The sequence below is a fragment of the Lissotriton vulgaris genome, chromosome 1_2 (genome assembly GCF_964263255.1).
Source record: "Lissotriton vulgaris chromosome 1_2, aLisVul1.2, whole genome shotgun sequence".
Lineage (NCBI taxonomy): Eukaryota > Metazoa > Chordata > Amphibia > Caudata > Salamandridae > Lissotriton > Lissotriton vulgaris.
The window spans coordinates 116,950,290-116,973,892 of NC_141686.1; the positions used below are offsets into that span (position 1 = coordinate 116,950,290).

The 23,603-nt window shown below is 51.3% G+C and overlaps 1 protein-coding gene across 1 annotated transcript in view; it reads right to left on the bottom strand.

Annotated features, from left to right (window-relative positions):
* The window catches only part of TRIM24 (tripartite motif containing 24), a 1,193,545-nt gene that overhangs the window by 634,807 nt on the left and 535,135 nt on the right, over window positions 1-23,603 (bottom strand). Inside the window, exon 11 of the mRNA XM_086952962.1 lies at window positions 22,151-22,283. Coding sequence (XP_086809088.1) covers window positions 22,151-22,283 — 133 coding nt within the window. The remainder of the gene's footprint in view (window positions 1-22,150; window positions 22,284-23,603) is intronic.

Consider the following 23,603-nt stretch of genomic DNA (forward strand, 5'->3'; position numbering starts at 1 on the left):
TGGGGAGAGGTCAGATCAGAGTCCACCAGGTGTTGATGTAGAACCTGAATTTGACAATTATTAAGGATCTGCTCCCTCATAATCAAATTAGACAATCCTGTATAGTCTTGTACTTTGCTGCCCAGTAACCAGCCCTCCAGAGCCTTAGTAGCACAATCTACAAAATCAGCCGAGTCCTGAGTCTGTGTCTTCTGGGTGTCTCGGAACAGCAACCTGTAATGCTCAGTGGTTAAGCTAACCCCATCTATCAGAGCACTCTTCAGGGCAGTGTAGTTGTCAGCATCCTGTTCAATAACTGTTAGGACCTGATCTCTGCCTTTATCTGAAAAGGAGAGCCACACGATTGCTGCCCACTGCTCCTTGGGGACCTGTAGAAATTTGCACGCCCTTTCCAAAGCAGTTGTCCACTTGTGGATGTCATCCCCAACCTGATAGGGAGGGACAATCTTGTTCAGGTTTCTATGGTCATTAGACCTTTCCCTATCTCTAGGTAATATGCTGCCACCAGTGGGCTCTAGCCCACACAATTTCTTCTCTCTCCCTCTCAAGAGCTAGGGTCTCTTTTGCAAGGGCAACTTCTTGCCTCTTGATCCTAAGCTTGGCCTCGCTCATCCTAGCGTTATGCTCCCTACTCTGAGATGAAGGCATTCTCCTCAGAGCAGAGGCATTGGACCCTACTGATGAATCAAAATGGCCAGATGCACTGGAAAGTGATCTGGGTCTTCTGTACTCACCATTAGGCCTACTTGGGGGGTCTAAATTGGATCCTTCCTTCTCCAATCCCACATGGTCCTAGGTTAACCTGATTCAGTTCCCTGACCTCTACCTGGTTAGCACCACATGATCATCAGAATCCCCTTGATTCTCACCAGTGGGATCTTCTGTTGGGGGATGGCCTCCCTCTGTACTATCTGGGTGATCTGGGTTGGATGTGCTTTCTGCATCATACTCCACTAAAATATCTACCAGGTGGTTAAAGGTTGGACTCTGCCCTTGTCTCAATTTTCTGACTGCAAACAGGCTTCTCAGTTCATGAAAAGTGAATGAGTCATACTTAGAAGGCACCCTCTGGGTTTCTTCTTGAAGAGGTCAACTAGGGCCTGCTTCCAAGGACATTTTCTAGTGAGGTGTGGTGTGAGCACCTACCTACACTAAATGGTTTCCTACTAGAACCTCTGTAGGAGTTGTAGTCAGGGTATGCTAGGCCCTTATCACCTACAACTACTAAGTTCAGTAGAACTTATGTATATCTAAGACTTGATTTATATGTACCTACAGGTACCTTGATATGATCTTTCAGATGACATTACAAGATGAAATGCGTTACTTACCTGTACCTGTAACTGCAGTTATCCAGTATTGGTGTCTTTCATAGATTCACATGCCTGAATCATTCCCCGTCGTCGGAATGGGAGTCCCCGGTATATAAACAAAGTAATGTCCTATAGACATATAGAGAAATAGGCTTAAAGTCCTCACATTAGTAACCTATCCCTGTCCTTTAGTAAAAAGGACCAAACTCTAGAAACGAGGCAATCAGCTGCCACCTCCCTCTAGAACTCTCCCGGAAGGAGCCTCAGTCCCTCAGATTTTCGTACGCACAAAGCTAAGTAGGCGGCCTACTTGGATTCAACTTATTCTGTCTTTATTAAAAAAAGGTTGATGGCTTTGAGATTTGGCAAGTATCCAACCTTGGCCGATGAGCCAGCCTGGAAACACTCAGTATCTGTTGCCTGTCGCCTCTGTGGTAACAAAGGAAGATTTAATTCATATTATATGCCACTGTAAGAAGTTGAAACGGGAGCGAAAGCTCTTCTTAAATAACAGTTTTCTGGTTAAGAAACTACGTACTTGCAGGACTGCAGTCATTGGTGGCATGGACTCAACTGCTCCACAAATAAATTGTAAGATGATAAAGTTCTTGCTGGCATTTGAAAAACGCCTGAAAGCAATTTCGTTCTTAAGACTTATTATGATAATGGACAATTTTCTCGTTTCTTCTTTCTTTTATTCTAATTTTAGCTTTTAAGGGGAATGATCATTATGATTTTTACCTCGTTGAAATTTAATCCTTTTTTTTCTCTCTTTTTATGTGATTTTATTTCGAACATTGGCTAAGTATTGTAAAGGAAATTTGTTATGGTTTTAATTAACTAAACAATAAAGACTGAATTCAAATTAAAAATTCAATAGTCATATCACTGAGAGAATTAGGTGAGCCCTTCCAGGGGAGGCGGGAGGGTTGCATGTGAATCTATGAAAGACACCACTACTGAATAACTGCAGTTACAGATAAGTAACGCATTTCTTATCCAGTATTATGGGTGTCTTTCATAGATTCACATGCCTGAATCAGAGTAGCCAGCAATGCTTAAAGCACATTTCGGATGGTACAGTATATGCAAGTCATTAGATAAAAACATATTAAGCGACTAACAGGAGCATATAATTGCAAACAATAAATTCCATCAAACTACACAACAGAGAAATGTGTGTACATGAAAAGGATGGAGGGATGAAAGAAGGCTCAGCTCTAGTGAAATAGATGACGAAGCACTGCTTGTCCCACCCCAGCATCCTTCAAAAGCTCCGTGTCCAGGCAGTAATGCCTAGTGAAGGTATGTGGCAACTTCCATGTTGCCGCTCTGCAAATGTCAATCAATCAATCAAAGCATTTATATAGCGCACTACTCACCCGGAGGGTCTCAAGGCGCTAGGGGAGGGGGGTCCGCTACTGCTCGAACAGCCAGGTCTTGAGCTGCTTCCTGAAGGCGAGGTGGTCCTGGGTCAGGCGGAGGTGGGTCGGGAAGGAGTTCCAGATCTTGGCGGCGAGGTAGGAGAAGGACCTTCCCCCTGTGGTGGCTCTTCGGATGCGGGGGACGGCGGCGAGGGCGTGGCCGGTTGATCGAAGCTGGCGTTTCGGAGCGTAGAAGTTGAGGCGGCTGTTGAGGTATCCTGGGCTTTGGTTGTGTAGGGCTTTGTGTGCGTGGGTGAGGAGACGGAAGGTGATTCTCTTGTTGACCGGGAGTCAGTGCAGGTCTCTCAGGTGTCCGGAGATGTGGTCGCGGCGGGGGATGTCCAGGATGAGACGTGCTGAGGCGTTCTGGATCCGCCGGAGTCTCTTCTGGAGTTTGGCGGTGGTTCCGGCGTAGAGGGAGTTGCCGTAGTCCAGACGGCTGGTGACGAGGGCTTGGGTGACCGTCTTCCTGGTCTCGGTGGGGATCCACCGGAAGATCTTACGTAGCATGCGCAGGATGTTGAAGCACGACGAGGAGACGGCGTTGACTTGTCTGTTCATGGAGAGGGAGGAGTCCAGGATAAAGCCCAGGTTGCGTGCGTGGTCCGTTGGCTTGGGGGTGGTGCCCAGGGCGGGGGGCCACCAGGAGTCGTCCCAGGCGGAGGGTGAGGATCCCAGGATGAGGACTTCCGTCTTGTCCGAGTTCAGTTTCAGGCGGCTGTTCTTCATCCATTCGGCTACCTCTTTCATTCCTTCGTGTAGGTTGGCTCTGGCGGGGTCGTTGGTGAGGGAGAGGATCAGCTGGGTGTCGTCGGCGTATGAGATGATGTTGAGGTTGTTCTGGCGTGCGATGGCTGCGAGGGAGCTCATGTAGACGTTGAAGAGGGTTGGGCTGAGCGAGGAGCCTTGAGGAACGCCGCAGATGACTTCGGTGGCTTCTGATCTAAACGGGGGGAGGCGGACTCTCTGTGCTTTTCCGGCGAGGAAGGAGATGATCCACTCCAGTGCCTTCTCCTGGATTCTGATGTTGCTGAGGCGCTGCACTAGGGTACGGTGGCAGACAGTGTCGAAGGCCGCGGAGAGGTCAAGGAGGATGAGGGCCGCTGTTTCTCCGTTGTCGAGTAGGGCTCGGATGTCATCGGTTGCTGCGATCAGGGCGGTCTCGGTGCTGTGGTTGGCCCGGAAGCCAGACTGCGAGAGGTCGAGGGATCCGCTCGCCTCGAGGAAGGCGGCCAGCTGTTTGTTGACGGTCTTCTCGATGACTTTTGCAGGAAACGGGAGCAGCGAGATGGGGCGGTAGTTCTTGAGGTTGGTGGGGTCGGCTGATGGCTTCTTTAGTAGAGCGCTGAGTTCGGTGTGCTTCCAGCTCTCCGGGAAGGTAGCGGTGTCGAAGGAGGTGTTGATGATGTCCCGCAGGTGGGGTACGATGAAAGCGTCGGTCTTGTTGAAGACGTGGTGAGGGCAGGGGCCCGTCGGAGATCCGGAGTGGATGGAGTTCATCGTGCGGACGGTGTCTTTGGTGCCGATCGGGGTCCAGGCGCAGAGGGTGGTGGTGGGGGGCGGTGGTTCAGTTGTGGCGTGCGTCGGTTGAGTGCTGAAGCTGTTGTGTATGTCCGCGATCTTGTTGTGGAAGTAGGAGGCGAGGGAGTTGCAGAGGTCTTGCGATGGGGTGATGTCGTTGTTTCCGGCGTTTGGGTTGGAGAGCTCTTTAACGATGTTGAAGAGTTCCTTGCAGTTGTGTGCGTTGTTGTCCAGTCGTTCCTTGAATGCAGTCTTCTTGGTGGTGTGGATCAGTTGGTGGCGTTTTCGGGTGGCGAGCTTGAGGGCGGTCATGTTGTCTGGTGTTGGGTCTCTGCGCCAGGCTTTCTCGAGGGCTCTGCAGTTCTTCTTGGAGCTCTTGAGTTCGTCGGTGATCCATGGGGCTTTCTTGCTGCCGGGTCTGCTAGGCGGGGTCCTCAGAGGGGCGAGGTCGTCTGAGCAGTCGCTGATCCACTTCGTGAGGTTGGTGGCCGCTTGGTTGGGGTTCGTTGCGCTGGTGGGTGGGTTCGTGCTCAGGGAGGTCGTGAGCTGGTCGGCTGTGATCTTGTTCCAGCTTCTGCGTGCAACCTGTTGCTGGTGTTGGTGGATCGTGGTCCTTCTGAAGCTGAAGTGGACGCAGCTGTGGTCCGTCCAGTGGAGTCCGGTTGCGTGGCTGAAGGCGATGTCCTTGCTGGAAAAGAAGATGGGGTCGAGTGTGTGTCCGGCGTAGTGGGTGGGGGTGGTCACCAGCTGCTGGAGTCCGAGGTTATCGAGGTTGTCCAGCAGGGTGGTGGTGTTGCGGTCGTTGTTGTTCTCCAGGTGGAAGTTGAGGTCCCTGAGGAGGATGTAGTCAGCGGAGGGGAGGGCGTGCGGGCTGATTAAGTCGGCGATGTCCTCGCTGAATTGTGTGCGTGGTCCCGGGGGTCTGTAGATGAGGGTGCCTCTGAGGGTGGTCTTGGGGTTGATGTGGATCTGGAAGTGCAGGTGCTCGGCAGGTGCGAGGGTGTCGTCGGTGTTGGTCGTGATGCGGATGGTGTTCCTGTGGATGATGGCGATGCCTCCACCCATCTGGTTGATGCGGTCCCTCCGGATGATCTTGTAGCCATCAGGGATGGCGATGGCGGGCGCTGAGGAGGCGTTCATCCAGGTTTCAGTGAGGAAGGCGACGTCTGGAGCTGTGGTGTCAAGCAGGTTCCAGAGCTCGACGGCGTGTCTGTGGACGGAGCGGGTGTTGAGCAGGATGCACTTCAGGTGGCTGTTGCTGTTGCTCGTCGTGGTCTTGGGCAGTGCTGGAGTGGTGCAGGTCCGGATGCAGGAGTTGCAGCAGAAGGGTCCGTGGGTGCGTCTCGGGGTGGCCCGGTAGCAACCTGGGGTTCGGCGGGCATTGAGTGCTTTGAGTTCGGTGGCGTCGTAGGTCCGGCGGGTGGGCTGGCGACTGTGGGGGCCAGGGGTCCTGGCACTGGGCGCGGTCCAGGCGGGGACGGGCGCAGACGGGCTTACCAGGCGCGCACGGTCGCCATTTATGGCGAAGTGCAGGGAGGGCGGAGCAGCTGGGAGGCGGGAGCGGGGAGGAAGGGGGCGTGTCCACACTCCCGGCGGCGGGAAGCGGGAGGCGGGGAGCGGGGCGGGCGCAGGGGACAACAGCACAGGGGGGGGGGGGGAGACAAAGAAATTAAATACAAAATACAAAAATACAGTACTAAGAGAAACGAGGCAGTAAAATGTAAATACGAAGCAGCAACAAGTAAACAGTACAATGTAGAAACGAGGCAGCACCAGGCAGAGATGCGGAAGCAACGAGCTGCGGAGGGGGGCGTGGCCCGAAGGCGGGAAGGCTCACCGAGGCTGAGAGCAGCGGCAGGAGGGGGCACACGCAACAGCTGGTGGCCATGCGGCGCGGGGGTGTCCTATGAATAGGCACACCTGACAGGCACACCTGCGAAAGGTGCCATGGATGTAGACATCGCCCTAGTAGAATGAGCTCGTACTTTAGAGTGCAGGGGATGTCCTGCTTGTTCATGACAAAAAGAAATAGCTGCCGAGATCCAGCGGGAAATGCTCTGTATAGTGAGCGGAAGACCTTTCCTGGGCGTGCTGTGCGCCACAAATAGCTGATTTGACTTTCGGAAAGCCTTTGTCGATATAGAATTTTAAGCACCGCTTGAGATCCAATGAATGCAACGACCTTTCCGCTGCAGTCCTGGGATTTGGAAAGAAGGAACGCAAAACCACAGGCTCATTTAGATGGAAATCCGATGGGACTTTTGAAATAAACTTCGGATTTGTCCGCAAAATCACTCTGTCTTGTTTAAATTGCAGAAAAGGCTCTTGAACCGAGAAAGCTTGTAGCTCACTCACCCGCCTCGCGGATGTGAGCGCAAGTAGGAGAGCTGTCTTCTAAGATAGATATTTCAGGTCAGCCCTGTGCACTGGTTCAAAGGGATGCTTTATGAGTTGATTAAAGGATTGTATTAAGGTGCCAGGCAAGAGACAACATTTTCACCGGAGGGAAAGTCCTGTATAATCCTTTAAAAAATTGTTTGATCAGTCTGTGAGACCAAAAAGAAGGACCCGCTGAAGATCTCTTGTAAGGGGATATTGCAGCCAAGTGGACTCTGATGGAGGAATGAGCAAGGCCAGACGTTGCCAAGTGGAGGAGATAAGGTAAAACTTGCTCCAGAGATGAAGAGAAAGGGTGTATTCCTCAATTTTTAAACCAGACGCAAAACCTCTTCCATTTCAAAGAGTATGTTTTATTGGTGCTATCTGCTCGAGCTAGGATGGCTTTACAATCAGGTGGAATATTCAAATTCTGAAGCTCTCTGAACTCAGGAGCCAGGCGGCAAACCTGAGAGATGCCAGATTCGGATGTTGGACTTGTTTGTTGTTCATTGTGAGCAGAGATGGACACTGTTTCAGACGGATTGGTGGCTCCAGAGATAGGCGGTGGAGTTCCGTGAAGCAATGTTGCCGTGGCCAAGTCGGGGATATTAAATTGAGAGTACAAGGCTCCGCTTTCGTTTCCAGAGGACTCTGGAAAGCATCGAGAATGGCGGAAAGGCGTACGCAAAGACGTTGCACCATGCGATCGAAAATGCATTCCCTAGAGACCCTGACTGGGGATGCCAACTTGCAAAGTGTGGGTATTTGGCGTTAGATCTTGTGGCGAATAGGTCGATCTGTGGAGTGCCCCATCACGAGAAGATTTGGTTGAGGATCTACTGATCCAGTTCCCACTCGTGCAATGTTGCCTTCTGTCTGCTCGATGAGTCGGCGAGTACATTGTCCATGCCTGGGACTTACTCTGCCCGAAGAGATATCCTGTTTGTGATTAGCCAGTTTCAGATTCTCGGTGACTCGCGAGAGAGTGTTAGGGAACGCGTCCCTCCCTGTTTGTTGAGGTAGTGCATCGTCGTGGTGTTGTCTGTCCGGACGAGCAAAGGGAATTCTTGGTTCTTGGAAGAAAAGTCTGAAGAGCCAGGAAGACTGCCCGCAGTTCGAGGAGATTGATATGAAGTCCTCTCTCCAAGGAAGACCAGTTCCCGCTTATCCGTAGTTCTTGCAGAAAAGCTCCCCAAAGGTCCAAGGAGGCATCTGTTGTGATAATATGAGGAGTAGCTGGAAGTAGGAATGTCAAGCCTTGAGTAAGGTTTCGAGATGACATACACCATTGCATGGTTTTGACCATCTGGGGAGTTACTTTTATGAGGTCGTTGAAAGACCTTGTGCATTGGATCCACTGCTTTGAGAGTGCCCCCTGTAGAGGTCGCATCCGAAGAAGACAGTGAGGAATCAGGAGGATACACGATGACATCATCCCCAGAAGGTACTTGAAAAGGCTGACCGTCAAGGCCTTCTTTGATGCCACTAGAACAGCTAGTGCTATAAGCTTTTTCTTCCTCTCTTGGGATGGGAAAGCTTTCTTTGAACGCGTGTCCAGGGTTGCACATAAGAAACAAATTGATGCACTGAGAAGGTTGCAGGACTGATTTTTCTTGATTGAGCGCGAGACCCAAACAATCGAAGAGCCTTAACAGGCGTTGGAAGACCTGGACGCGACTTCGAAGAATGGAGCCTTGATCAGCCAGTCGTCCAGATATGGAAAGACTTGGTGATGGCGCTGCACAAGGTATGCCGCCACTGGGGAAAGACATTTCGTGAAGATGCGAGGTGCAGTCTTGAGCCCGAAGGGCAGGACACGAAATTGAGAGTGTCTGCCTGCTACTGCAAATCTTAAGACTTTTTTGTGATTCCTGTGAATCGGGATATGGAAGTAAGAGTCCTGAAGGTATAGGGACGTCATAAAATCTTCTTCTTCCAGTAGCTGTATGACCTCCTGGATCGCCACCATGCGAAACTACTGCTTCTTCAGGAATTTGTTGAGGGCCCGGAGGTCTAAAATCGGTCTCCACTTCTCTTTGTCTGAATTAAAAAGAAGCGGGAATAAAATCCCTTTCCCCTTTGAGATGGAGGTATTTTCTCTGTTGCTCCTTTCTGGAGCATAATAGAGATTTATTGCAGAAGCAGCCGTAGATTTTTGTGACGCATTGGGCGGGGAGGAGTTTGGGGAGGGATTTGCATGAATTCCATAGAATGGCCGAATTGCACTAATTGAAGGACCCAACCGTCCGTGGTAATCTTTTTCCAATTTTTCAGGAAGTGGGTAATCTTTCCTCCAATTTTTAATGAGTGAAATGAAGTCTGGGCTGGCTGAATAAACATGTCATTGTCTACGTCCGTTGTTTTTTCGTTGTCCTTTATCCCGAAAGGACGACTTGCCATAAGAAGATTGCGGATTCTGTCGTTGGCGCTGTTGATATTGGGGTCGACTCTGGCCTGACGAGAATGAAGACCTGTATTGGAAATTTCCTCTATAGGAAGACTTTCCTCTTCCTCTATTTCCACGAAAGGACTGGTTCTTGTACTGGAGAGTGCCCAAAGCTCTCGCAGTGTCTGTGTCCTTTTTAATATTCTTTAATGCTTCATCAATTTTGGAGCCGAATAGTAACTGGCCATCATACGGCATGTCCAATATCTTCGATTGTACCTCAGGGCGGAACGAAGTTGCTTTCAGCCACCCCGGACGTCTCAAGACTGCTGCTCCCGCCAACTGGCGGAACCCTGTCCTAGCAATATCCATCGCACAGTCTATAATTTCTGATGCTGATGTTTCACCCTCTTGCAGAATCTTCTTCACCTCCTCCTTGGATGCATCTGGTAACTCTGACAGATATGGGGCTATATCTGCCCATAATTGCCTATTATAGCGTATTTGCAGCCTTCACTGTCATCGCAGACATTAAGGAAAATCTTTTCCTAATGTTGTCCAATCTTCTTCCTTCCTTATCAAAAGGAGCCGATAAAGGGCCTGAAGGATTCCTGGAGTTTTTCTGGGCCGCCTATGTTACTACTGAATCCCGTTTGGGATGTCCCGTCAAACAGGCCGGTGCAGTATCAGGCGCTCTATACTTCTTGTCCAACTGAGGAATCACTGGAGATACAGAGGCGAGGTTTTGCATGATCTTAACCCCTTGGGTCCATAGATAATCAATCATAGATATTGACCTAACTGCTATTTTGATAGGTTCTTTGAAGTCATACAAAAAGCAGTCTTGTTCTTGAGAGACCATTGCGATCTTAAAACGTTGAGAAGCCCTCTCAACCACATTATAGAACCCTCCAATGTCGCCTGGTGGTGAATCAGCGGGTGCGGGCACTAGAGATGCGTGAGTGGGAATGACAGTCATCCCAGTCATCATGCCCAGATTGAATATCCTGCAGTTCACCCTCTTCTTGCTGGTCTTCCTCTTCTTCTTCATCAGAAGTTGGAGGATGTGGTACATCAACTCTCTCTGGTTTAATATTTAAGGGCGGAGGCCGTGGTCTTGGAGACGGAGTTACTGTGGCAGGCGGAGAAGACGGAGACTCTGGAAACCTCTGTTTATAATCCTGAATGAGGTATCGCAAATCCGTAACTAAGGATGCTGGATGACAAACCATAGGAGTAGGTGGCTGATATACCTCCTCCTGATCTTCCTCATCATGTGAACTCTGACACTTCACGTTGAGCTCCGAAGGACTTGTCGCCATTTGGAACATGTCACCCTCGTCTGAGTCTTCCTCCTGGAGGAGACATGCTGGAGGAGTTGGTTGAACCCGGCTCGGTGATGTTAACACCAGCGTCAGCGCCCTTTTTGTGATTTTAAGGCGTATGCATGTTGCTTGTAGTCCAGAATCCATCACCGTCGACGAGCCCGTCGATGGTATGATAGTCGACGGTGGAGCGTCGACAGTTGACATAGTCGGTGGAGTCATGGTCGACGGGGCCGCCATACACAGCAAAGATATTCCTGTCATCGTCGATGTCTTCGTCGACTAGCTCTTCGTCGACGTCGACGATATTGGCTTGGTTGTCGAGGTTGTTGCCGATGCGGTCGTCGCCGAGGTCAGCGTCAACCGTGTCGTTGACGGTGTCTTCTTGGTGGCTATTGTCGACGACAAAGCTTTACCTGCCGTCGACGTGGAAACTGTCGACGTAGAAACATAAGATGCTGCAGACACTGTTTTGTTCGACGATGAAGATGTCGACGATATCGTCGTCGACGATGTCGAAACCGGCTTCTTGAAGGTGTGAACTTCCTTCACAGAAGTTGTCTTAGCCAGAACCTCTGCAGACTTTTTTGATGTCTTCTTTTGAGTAGGAGCCGTAGGGCTAGAGGAAGCCACCCTTGGTCTCTTCAGAGATAATTTTGAAGAGACAGAAGAACCTTCACTCTCCTCAGATGAATCAAGGTGGTCTCTGTCCTTAAGCCTCTGGAGCCAAATTAAGTGGCGCCCTTCACGGTCCTTGAGGATTTTAGTGGAAAAGGTACAACATACCTTGCAGTCCTTAGCAGAATGATCTGGATACAGGCATTACAGGCAGTCTTTATGCTGGTCATCAATATGTAGCCTTTTCTTTCCACAAGAACCACAGGATCTAAAAATACCCTTTTTTGTTGTGTCAGCCATACTCTCAAGTAGTCACTGAAGAAACAGGAGAAAAATATCCCAAAACACTGAAAACCAGTTGTCAAGAAACAAACCTGAGCAGAGCTCAGAGGAGACTCCCTTAGCACAACGTGCGGTAGAAAATCTGAGGGACTGAGGATCCTTCCAGGAGGGTTCTAGAGAGAGGTGGCAGCTGATTAGCTCTTTTGTAGAGTTTGGTCCTTTTTACAAAAGGACAGGGATAGGTTACTAATGCGAACCCTTTAGGCCTATTTCTCTATATGTCTATAGGACATTACTTTGTTTATATACAGGCGACTCCCATTCCGACGACGGGGAATGATTCAGGCATGTGAATCTATGAAAGACACCCATAATACTGGATAATATTTGGTAAAACAAATTGCAAGCTCTTATCCCAACCGCTGCACACCAATATGAAACTTTAGCATGGCATATGATGTCCACTAGTTCTAGTGGGCACCTTGTACCAGTCTAATCGACCCTTATTGATGGTGGTTGTAAAGTCAACCTTATAGAAAGCGATCCTAGTGGTAGTATGAACAAGCAGTCTTCAGGCTAAGACTTCAGTAGGCGAGTTAAGCAAGTTGTTTTACCATATATAATCCCTTGAACACCAAATGAAAGGACACCACACAAGGTATATATTAAATATATATGTATTTAATCTAAACACAACCCCTCTGCACTCTTTATGAGTCAAGGTAAAAATACAGTACAAGTCACACAGTTAATACACAATAAGTTGCACAGTATGCGTTATGCCCTAGGGGCCTCACTAACTATATACTAAGAAAGTGGTATAAGTACCACGTGAGAGTTAGAAAGCAGGCCTAGGGCCTGTAGAATCGCTGGGGCTAAACTAAGCAACCAAAGGTTACGAAGTAGGAGACCAACGGGAGTCGCGTGCAGTGTCTAAACACAGGAGCAGGCTCCCATTGACTTTCTATGGAGTTCGTAAAAGTTACAAGTTAAGGACACTTCCGGAGGGAGAAGGGTGGAACCCTCTTACACTTAGACACTAGGAGGGCCAATACCCTTGAGACTACCAGAGTACTCGTGTTACCTCACCCACAGAAGCCGGGTGCATAGATGTCTTTTGATGTCGGGTTTCGTCATCGTTTTCTATGGAGACCAGCAAAGAAGTGCTGCAGGCGACCAGAGGAAAAGTGTCCGGGTGGATCCAAGGGTGGATCGGAGATGTGAAGAACCTGAAAGCAGAGGGGACCGAGTCTGGGTCACTAGCCAGTTACCAGGAAGGCACCAGGCGATGTCGGGTGCTTTAAGCTGAAGGTGAGTTTGTCTCTTCAGCCACGAGGTCCAGGAGGCATCGACGATGACCAGGAGCTGGATTCGAGCTGTGCCACGATGGATCTAGATGACTGCAGCATCGGTATCCGGATTGGACCGAACAGCCTTGGCAACCGCAACCCACGCAGGACGTTGAGATTGACTCTGTTGCAGACCAGCAAGGTCTGTGGCGCTTCTCCTTTAAGGGAAGCTGGGGCACGCATGGAGCAACCAGGATTGCAAATTAGATTCAAGATGGCGTCTTCAGGGGCCTCACTAGTCAACGGATAAGGAACCAGGAAGGCGCGTCGAGCACAAATGTAAAGGCGGGGCCCACGGGACAATCGCGGAGTGTGGGGGCCTGGGCTTCGGGTCAAATGATGCTCGGGCTGGAGCTTCTCGTACCCAGTGCACAACTTACTGAGGCTTCAGAAAAGGAGTGCAGGTAGCAAAATGCAGGATGTCCAAGATGTCCGGTCCCACGTCTCTTGTGTCCGCCACGGGTCTCAGCTTTGTCAGAGGAGTCTGGAAGTCCAGTTCTTGAGTCGCAGAGTCATCGGGTTCCGACAAGAGCCTTGAAACTGCAGACCGGCAAAGTTGCTGTTGGTACCTGTTTGAACAGGGTGGTCACTCTTTGACCACAAGGGAGATGTCTTCCGTCTTCTAGTCAGAATAGAATGTCGAAGGTCCAAGAGTTCTGTATCAAAGTTTCATTCCAGGATAATCTGAAGTCCTGGGGACACAGCTCCTATACTTATACTAAGGATGGGGGCTGGATTACCTGACTAGGTCCCTCCTATGGGTGGACCTGAAAAAGGGGTGGTTACACCCCTTTCCCTTTCTCCAGTTTCGCACCAGAGCTGGGGGTGGAGTGCCCCAGCAACTGGTTTGAACCGGGCTATGCATGGAGCACCTTGTGTGCCCCAGGCAGTGTCTAGATCAGGGGTACTCATAGTACGGCCCGCGGGCCGCCAGCGGCCTAGCAAGCCTTCCTTGGTGGCCCACTGACCTTGCAGCCACCCTACCTTTTTTTAAAGAGTGTCCTGTGTCCGCAAACACTGCCAGTGGCAGCAGCGCTCTATGCGGTCGGGAGAATCCAGTGAAGGTCGGGATGGTGCTGCAGGGGTGCCAAGAGGTGAAACATATCAAAGCATCATTAACTAGTAAGTGGTCTTTTAAAGACCTGTGAAGTACTTGGGTGTGGCCGGGAAGCTGTCTTGTCTCAGCCCCGGCTGACACACACGAACACACACGCCAGGTGAAGTGAGAGAGGGAGGGGGAGGAGGGAGAGAGAGGCAGACAGAGGGAGGGAGAGAGAGACAGAGAGGGAGGCAGCCAGAGGGAGGGAGGGAACACAGGGTTGCCTGCTTGTTGCATCCTTTTCCAATCAATAACCTCATATTTGTTGCTAAGTGACAAAGGCAAGAAGTAAAAAAGCAGAAAATAAACAGGGGTTTTAGGGTTGTGATTACTTTCTTTTGCCTTTGCTGTGTTTATGGCCTCTGGGACCAGGGTTTTCTAGAACAGTATTAGGGGAACCAAAGGGCAAGATAGTCCTGACTAGCTGTAACTGACACCCTTGTCTCAGCTCCATCTTTATCATTGTTTTTCTTGATCCCATTCACTCTTCTTCTTTCTCTTTCCCTCTCACTTGTCCACATATCCTTTTCTGTATCTATTCCTTTCTCCACTTTCCTCAATCTTTCCATATATTCAATTCTCTTTCTCCCTTTCTTGCTTTTGCTTGGCTGTCTCTTTCACCATCTCTCCTTGTTTCTTCTCTCTCTTTTCCCTCTCCCTTATCATATATTCCAGCCATGACTCATCTTCCACCACTCTCTCATCTATCCACTGTCTTGCTCTGTCCAGTCCTCCTTTCCATGCCCCTTCTCTGCATTTTCCTCTATTCTATATCATCTTCTCTCTGTTTCCTCTTTCTACCTCCCTCCCTCTGCTTTTCCCTCTGTCCCATCCTTGCTCACACCGTCTCTCCCCTCCTCTCTATGCAATCCGGCCACGGCTGACACACAGGCATGCCAGTTGAGGTGACAGAGGGAGGGAGGGAGACAGAGGGAGAGAGAAGCAGCTAGAGGGAGGGAGGGAGAGAGAGAGAGAGACAGAGAGACAGAGAGGGAGGCAGGCAGGGTGACAGAGGGAGGGAGACAGACGGAGGGAGGGAGACAGACGGAGGGAGAGAGAGAGGGGGAGAGGGAGGGAGGGGGAGACGGAGAGAGGGGGGGAGGGAGAGAGGGGAGAGGGAGGGAAACAGAGGGAGGGAAAGAGAGGGAGGGATACAGAGGGTGACAGACAGAAGGAGACAGAGGAGACAGAGCGAGGGAGGGAGACAGAGAGGGCGGGAGAGACAGAGGGAGGAGGGTGACATAGGGAGGGTGATAGAGGGAGGGAGATAGAGGGAGCGAGACAGACGGAGACAGACAGAGGGAAGGAGACAGAGGGAGACAAAGGGAGACAGGGATAGGGAGGGAGAGAGACAGAGGGAGGGAGACAGGGAGGGAGGGAGACAAGGAAGGAGGCGGAGACAGATGGAGGGAAGGGCAGAGGGAGGGGGAACTGAGGGAGGGAAACAGAGTTAGGGATACAGAAAGGGAGGGAGATAGAGAGAGGGGGGGAGATAGAGAGAGGAAGGCAATCTTTCCATATATTCAATTCTCTTTCTCCCTTTCTCGCTTCTGCTTCTTTCTCTGGCTGTCTCTTTCACCATCTCTCCTTGTTTCTTCTCTCTCTTTTCCCTCTCCCTTATCATATATTCCACCCATGACTCATCTTCCACCACTCTCTCTTCTATCCACTCTCTTTCTCTGCCCAGTTCTCCTTTCCATGACTCTTCTCTGTATTTTCCTCTACTCTATATCATCTTCTCTCCCTGTTTCCTCTTTCTACCTCCCTCCCTCTGCTTTTCCCTCTGTCCCATCCTTGCTCACACCGTCTCTCCCCTCCTCTCCATGCAATCCGGCCCCGGCTGACACAGACGCACGCCAGGTGACAGAGGGAGGGAGGGAGACAGAGGGAGAGAGAGGGAGAGAGAGGGAGACAGAGGGAGAGAGAGGGAGACCGAGGGAGAGAGAGGGAGACCGAGGGAGAGAGAGGGAGACCGAGGGAGAGAGAGGGAGAGACAGAGGGAGGGAGAGACAGAGGGAGGGAGAGACAGAGGGAGGGAGAGACAGAGGGAGGGAGGGAGAGAGAGGCAGAGGGAGAGAGGGAGAGAGGGAGGGAGAGAGAGAGAGGGAGGGAGAGAGAGGGAAAGAGGGGGAGACAGAGGGAGAGAGGGGGAGACAGAGGGAGAGAGGGGGAGACAGAGGGAGAGAGGGGGAGACAGCGGGAGTGAGGGGGGGAGAGCGGGTAACAGAGGGAGAGAGGGGGAGACAGAGGGAGAGAGGGGGAGACAGAGGAAGAGAGGGGGAGACAGAGTAAGAGAGGGGGAGACAGAGGGAGAGAGGGGGAGACAGAGGGAGAGAGGGGGAGACAGAGGGAGAGAGGGGGAGACAGAGGGAGAGAGGGGGAGACAGAGGGAGAGAGGGAGGGATACAGAGGAGACAGAGCGAGGGAGGGTGACAGAGGGGGGGGTGGCAGAGGGAGGGAGAGAGAGACAGGGATAGGGAGATAGCTATAGGGAGGGAGAGAGACAGGGATCGGGAGACAAGGAGGGAGGGAGATCGAAAGAGGGTGGAGGGTGACAGAGGGCGGAGGGTGACAGAGGAGAGAGAGAGAGAGAGAGAGAGAGAGAGAGAGAGAGAGAGAGGGAGGGAGAGACAGAGGGAGGGAGAGAGAGACAGAGGGAGGAAGAGAGAGACAGAGAGAGACAGAGGGAGGGAGAGGGAGAGAGGGGGAGACAGAGGGAGAGAGGGGGGACAGAGGGAGAGAGGGGGAGACAGAGGGAGAGAGTGGGAGACAGAGGGAGAGAGGGGGAGACAGAGGGAGAGAGGGGGAGACAGAGGGAGACAGAGGGAGACAGAGGGAGGGATACAGAGGGTCCTGTGTCCGCCAACACTGCCAGTGGCAGCAGCGCTCTATGCGGTCGGGCGAATTCAGTGAAGGTCGGGATGGTGCTGCAGGGGTGCCAAGAGGTGAAACATATCAAAGCATCATTAACTAGTAAGTGGTCTTTTAAAGACCTGTGAAGTACTTGGGTGTGGCCGGGTAGCTGTCTTGTCTCAGCCCCGGCTGACACACACGAACACACACGCCAGGTGAAGTGAGAGAGGGAGGGAGAGAGAGGCAGACAGAGGGAGGGAGAGAGAGACCGAGAGGGAGGCAGCCAGAGGGAGGGAGGGAGACACAAGGTTGCCTGCTTGTTGCATCCTTTTCCAATCAATAACCTCATATTTGTTGCTGAGTGACAAAGGCAAGAAGTAAAAAAGCAGAAAATAAACAGGGGTTTTAGGGTTGTGATTACTTTCTATTGCCTTTGCTGTGTTTATGGCCTCTGTGACCAGGGTTTTCAAAAACAGTATTAGGGGAACCAAAGGGCAAGATAGTCCTGACTAGCTGTAACTGACACCCTAGTCTCAGCTCCATCTTTATCATTGTTTTTCTTGATCCCATTCTCTCTTCTTCTTTCTCTTTCCCTCTCACTTGTCCACATATCCTTTTCTGTATCTATTCCTTTCTCCACTTTCCTCAATCTTTCCATATATTCAATTCTCTTTCTCCATTTCTCGCTTTTGCTTGGCTGTCTCTTTCACCATCTCTCCTTGTTTCTTCTCTCTCTTTTCCCTCTCCCTTATCATATATTCCAGCCATGACTCATCTTCCACCACTCTCTCATCTATCCACTGTCTTGCTCTGTCCAGTCCTCCTTTCCATGCCCCTTCTCTGCATTTTCCTCTATTCTATATCATCTTCTCTCTCTGTTTCCTCTTTCTACCTCCCTCCCTCTGCCCCATCCTTGCTCACATCGTCTCTCCCCTCCTCTCTATGCAATCCGGCCACGGCTGACACACACGCACGCCAGTTGAGGTGACAGAGGGAGGGAGGGAGACAGAGGGAGAGAGAAGCAGCCAGAGGGAGGGAGAGAGAGAGAGACAGAGAGACAGAGAGGGAGGCAGGCAGGGTGACAGAGGGAGGGAGACAGATGGAGGGAGAGAGACAGACGGAGGGAGGGAGAGAGGGGGAGAGGGAGGGAGGGGGAGACGGAGAGAGGGGGGAGGGAGAGAGGGGAGAGAGGGGAGAGGGAGGGAAACAGAGGGAGGGAAAGAGAGGGAGGGATACAGAGGGTGACAGACAGAGGGTGACAGAGGAGACAGAGCGAGGGAGGGAGACAGAGAGGGCGGGAGAGACAGAGGGAGGAGGGTGACATGGGGAGGGTGATAGAGGGAGATAGAGGGAGCGAGACAGACAGAGGGAAGGAGACAGAGGGAGACAAAGGGAGACAAAGGGAGACAGGGATAGGGAGGGAGAGAGACAGAGGGAGAGAGACAGAGGGAGAGAGACAGAGGGAGAGAGACAGAGCGAGGGAGACAGGGAGGGAGGGAGACAAGGAAGGAGGCGGAGACAGATGGAGGGAAGGGCAGAGGGAGGGGGAACTGAGGGAGGGAAACAGAGTTAGGGATACAGAAAGGAAGGGAGATAGAGAGAGGAAGGGAGATAGAGAGAGGGAGGGAGATAGAGAGAGGAAGGCAATCTTTCCATATATTCAATTCTCTTTCTCCCTTTCTCGCTTCTGCTTCTTTCTCTGGCTGTCTCTTTCACCATCTCTCCTTGTTTCTTTTCTCTCTTTTCCCTCTCCCTTATCATATATTCCTCCCATGACTCATCTTCCACCACTCTCTCTTCTATCCACTCTCTTTCTCTGCCCAGTTTTCCTTTCCATGACTCTTCTCTGTATTTTCCTCTACTCTATATCATCTTCTCTCCCAGTTTCCTCTTTCTACCTCCCTCCCTCTGCTTTTCCCTCTGTCCCATCCTTGCTCACACCGTCTCTCCCCTCCTCTCCATGCAATCCGGCCCCGGCTGACACACATGCACGCCAGGTGACAGAGGGAGGGAGGGAGACAGAGGGAGAGAGAGGGAGACAGAGGGAGACAGAGGGAGAGAGAGGGAGAGAGAGGGAGGGAGAGAGAGGGAGAGAGAGGGAGAGAGAGGGAGGGAGGGAGAGACAGAGGGAGGGAGAGAGAGAGACAGAGCGAGGGAGGGAGACAGAGAGGGCGGGAGAGACAGAGGGAGGAGGGAGACAGACGGAGACAGACAGAGGGAAGGAGACAGAGGGAGACAAAGGGAGACAGGGATAGGGAGGGAGGGAGAGAGACAGAGGGAGGGAGACAGGGAGGAAGGGAGACAAGGAAGGAGGCGGAGACAGATGGAGGGAAGGGCAGAGGGAGGGGGAACTGAGGGAGGGAAAAAGAGTTAGGGATACAGAAAGGGAGGGAGATAGAGAGAGGGAGGGAGATAGAGAGAGGAAGGCAATCTTTCCATATATTCAATTCTCTTTCTCCCTTTCTCGCTTCTGCTTCTTTCTCTGGCTGTCTCTTTCACGATCTCTCCTTGTTTCTTCTCTCTCTTTTCCCTCTCCCTTATCATATATTCCACCCATGACTCATCTTCCACCACTCTCTCTTCTATCCACTCTCTTTCTCTGCCCAGTTCTCCTTTCCATGACTCTTCTCTGTATTTTCCTCTACTCTATATCATCTTCTCTCCCGGTTTCCTCTTTCTACCTCCCTCCCTCTGCTTTTCCCTCTGTCCCATCCTTGCTCACACCGTCTCTCCCCTCCTCTCCATGCAATCCGGCCCCGGCTGACACACACGCACGCCAGGTGACAGAGGGAGGGAGGGAGACAGAGGGAGAGAGAGGGAGACAGAGGGAGAGAGAGGGAGACCGAGGGAGAGAGAGGGAGACCGAGGGAGGGATAGAGAGACAGAGAGGGAGACAGAGGGAGGGAGAGAGAGACAGAGGGAGGGAGAGAGAGACAGAGGGAGGGAGAGAGAGAGAGACAGAGGTAGAGAGAGACAGAGGGAGGGAGAGAGGGAGGGAGAGAGAGACAGAGGGAGAGAGAGAGAGGGAGGGAGAGAGAGAGAGAGGGAGGGAGAGAGAGGGAAAGAGGGGGAGAGAGAGGGGGAGACAGAGGGAGAGAGGGGGAGACAGAGGGAGAGAGGGGGAGACAGAGGGAGAGAGGGGGAGACAGAGGGAGAGAGGGGGAGATATAGGGAGAGAGGGGGAGATAGAGGGAGAGAGGGGGAGATAGAGGGAGAGAGGGGGAGATAGAGGGAGAGAGGGGGAGAGAGGGGAGACAGAGGCAGAGAGGGGGAGACAGAGGAAGAGAGGGGGAGACAGAGGAAGAGAGGGGGAGACAGAGGGAGCGAGGGGGAGACAGAGGGAGAGAGGGGGAGACAGAGGGAGAGATGGGGAGACAGAGGGAGAGAGGGGGAGACAGAGGGAGAGAGGGGGGACAGAGGGACAGAGGGAGACAGAGGAGACAGAGCGAGGGAGGGTGACAGAGGGGGGGGTGGCAGAGGGAGGGAGAGAGAGACAGGGATAGGGAGATAGCTATAGGGAGGGAGAGAGACAGGGATCAGGAGACAGGGAGGGAGGGAGATAGAAAGAGGGTGGAGGCTGACAGAGGGCGGAGGGTGACAGAGGAGAGAGGGAGGGAGAGAGAGAGAGAGAGAGAGAGAGAGAGAGAGAGAGAGAGGGAGAGAGAGAGGGAGGGAGGGAGAGACAGAGGGAGGGAGAGAGAGACAGAGGGAGGGAGAGAGAGACAGAGGGAGGGAGAGAGAGACAGAGGGAGGGAGAGAGACACAGAGGGAGGGAGAGAGAGGGAGAGAGGGGGAGACGGAGGGAGAGAGGGGGGACAGAGGGAGAGAGGGGGAGACAGAGGGAGAGAGGGGGAGACAGAGGGAGAGAGGGGGAGACAGAGGGAGAGAGGGGGAGACAGAGGGAGAGAAGGGGAGACAGAGGGAGAGAGGGGGAGACAGAGGGAGAGAGGGGGAGACAGAGGGAGAGAGGGGGAGACAGAGGGAGGGATACAGAGGGTGACAGACTAAGGGAGACAGAGGAGACAGAGGGAGGGAGGGTGACAGAGGGAGGGAGAGAGAGACAGGGATAGGGAGATAGCTAGAGGGAGAGAGAGACAGGGATCGGGAGAGAGAGACAGGGATCGGGAGATAGCTATAGGGAGGGAGAGAGAGACAGGGATCGGGAGACAGGGAGGGAGGGAGATAGACAGAGGGTGGAGGGTGACGGGTGACAGAGGGTGGAGGGTGACAGAGGGTGGAGGGTGACAGAGGGTGGAGGGTGACAGAGGGCAGAGAGAGAGAGAGAGAGAGAGAGAGAGACGTGTGTGTGTCGAGTCTGGTGGCTCAGTGGACGAAGGCGTCCGCTGCAGGGACCTGTGTTCAACCTCATGGTCACAGGTTTTTTTGCTATATCCCCGCCCCTCCCCCCTGACAGCACCCCACCAGTGCGGCCCTCGGACACAAACCACACTGTAAATGTGGCCCCCGAGAGAAAGTTTGTGTGTACCCATGGTCTAGATGCATTCACTGAATGCAGGCCTCTCTGCCCCAATACACAAAACCCCTGTCTGGGGAGGTGCTGGCACCTCCCTGGACAGGAAACCTATTGTCCAGGCTGCCCTTGCTGTAGTTTCCCCCAGCAACAGGAGGTCAGACTCGTTTCTTTGGCAGCAGCATCCATTTTGTGATGCTGAGGCTCTGTTTAACTTTAACTGGGTAAAGCAGTAACATACATGTCTTTTTCCTCTAGAAGGGTGGAATGCTACCCCCGCTGCCAGAATTGGCGGGGGGTAGTATTCCAAAGTGTTTGACACCTTACACAACATGTTTTGATAAAGCCAAACCAAAGTTAGCATTAACCACGAGTATTATAATGCCCTTAAGGGTATATGGTATGGCTATATCATAGAACAGCTATAAGGAGATGGTTCCGAAAGCTGCAGAGGGGCTCAGCTCATGCTAGGGCACCCTCTCACATCAAAACCAAGCACTCTGCCTCCAGGATTGTCGAGGCCTACCATAGGAGTGGCTTATAGGTGTATATGTGTCTATATGTAAAGGGAGATATAAGTATACTATATCTAAGTAGGGGTGTTTACAACACCTTACCCAGGCTGTGTGAACAGACCTGTGGTGTCAGTTTGGAAGGCCAGCCAGGGGTGGCATAATACATGCTGCAGCCCCTGGTAGGCCTGGGATGCACCTATGCCCTGGGTACCTATGGTACACTAAACAGGGGCTCACAAGGGTGACCCAGTAACCAATCTGGTGTGTACCTAAAGTACATGGAGTCCATTTTATAGAGAAAGCAGATAGACTGGGGCCCTGAATAGCAGGGTCTCAGGCCAACTAAGTCGAAAATCAGCAAAACACCAGGAAAAAAGTTGGGGTAACCATATAGTCAGATTTCACCTTACTACAAAGAGCGCTAAGAATGGGGAGTGCAGGGGAAGCAGCAGGCACGCAGGGGACAAAAATTGGTGGGAAGAAAGCCACAGCACATAAGTTGTTGAAGTATTAATCAATACTCAGAAAGCATGTGTGTATGAAAGAGAGAGCACTACTAATTGACAGCATTCTTCAAAACAAAGAGAAGCCAAAGATAAAAGCAGTACTAGGTACCTAGAAGTCCTGGAGATGGCACTGACGAGTTTGGTGACTGAACAGTCCTGTTAGAGGAATGTCGGTGCTGGTTATCAAGACCACCGTCCTTCCGCATCATGTTTTCCATTACAATGTTTCCTGAGCTGTCAATCTTTAAACGTAAACAAAATGTAACAAATATAAGCAACCTTATTGATGTTTTTGACTTGAAGGATTCAGTTGGATTTTTATTTAGGCAGATTAATTTGCATGAACAAAAGAGGATTAGTGTGCATAAATAGAACTCCTCGCAGAATTTGAAACAACAGTTTGCATTTGCTAATTCTAGATTTCACACTACTCAACAGTTATGAAAACCCAACGATAGACAGAGCAACTTTATACTGAGCATAACAAAGTGACTGTCAAAGCATTCTACTTTGGCAGACCATCTACTCACACTGCTTTAGCCACTGTAGTGAAAACTAATTCATATCACTAACTGAAACACATTCTCAACGTTCAAATATCAAGACCATTTACAATTTCTGATATTGTGACATCCCACTTTGATGGTTCGTTGCGGGAGGTATTTTCTTTTTTAAATCCAAACAAACAACCGCTGTACTTAATATTTATTGTCACACACAAGTGAATGCACCAACACATTTCAACGTTTGCAGTCTTTTTCAGGGTACTGAATCCATTTTTAGTGGCTCACCTCCTTCCTCACTGGAAGAATCCAGAGGATCTACCTCCCACCTTTCACCTCCGAACCCAAGGAGATCACCTAGTGTCTTTCAGGGCTCACCCCTCAGCCCATTCTCTTCAACGCATACATGATCCAGCTGTCCAACCTCATGTGAGATCACACGGTCTCAACCTATGCAGACGACACCCAACTCAATCTCTCACTCACAGACGACCCCAACACCAACAGAACCAACTTCCACAGATGCATGACGAGCGTCGCCGAATGGATGAAGGAGAACTGCCTGCAGCTGAACACAGACGAGATGGAAGGAAAATGCTACTTACCCAGTATGCATCTGTTCTTGGCATAGTCCGCCATCTAGTGTTGGATCCCGATGTTTGCACTTTGTTGTTGTTCGAAGAAGTTTTTTTCAGTCACGAGGTAGGTGACGCCTCTTTTCTTTGGTAGTGAGAATGGGCATCTACTCCATTGTTAGATTGTTTGCCGGAGCGGGTGATAATGGAAGTTAATAAGAGTAATAAGAGATGTCCGTGTGTATATGTATCTAAGTAAGATTAACTGCAACAGGCATAGGCACCCGGGGAGGCGGGTGGGCATGTGTGACTACAGCTCTACATGTCAAGAACAGATGCATACTGGGTAAGTAGCATTTTCTGTTTGAGGCATGTGAGATGTAGATCATATGCTGTGCATAACTATAAAGCCGTTCTCTTTCAAAGTGGTGGCTAACCTGTAGCTGTTGCAGTTGCAGTTGTCTGAAATAGTGCACGTAAAACT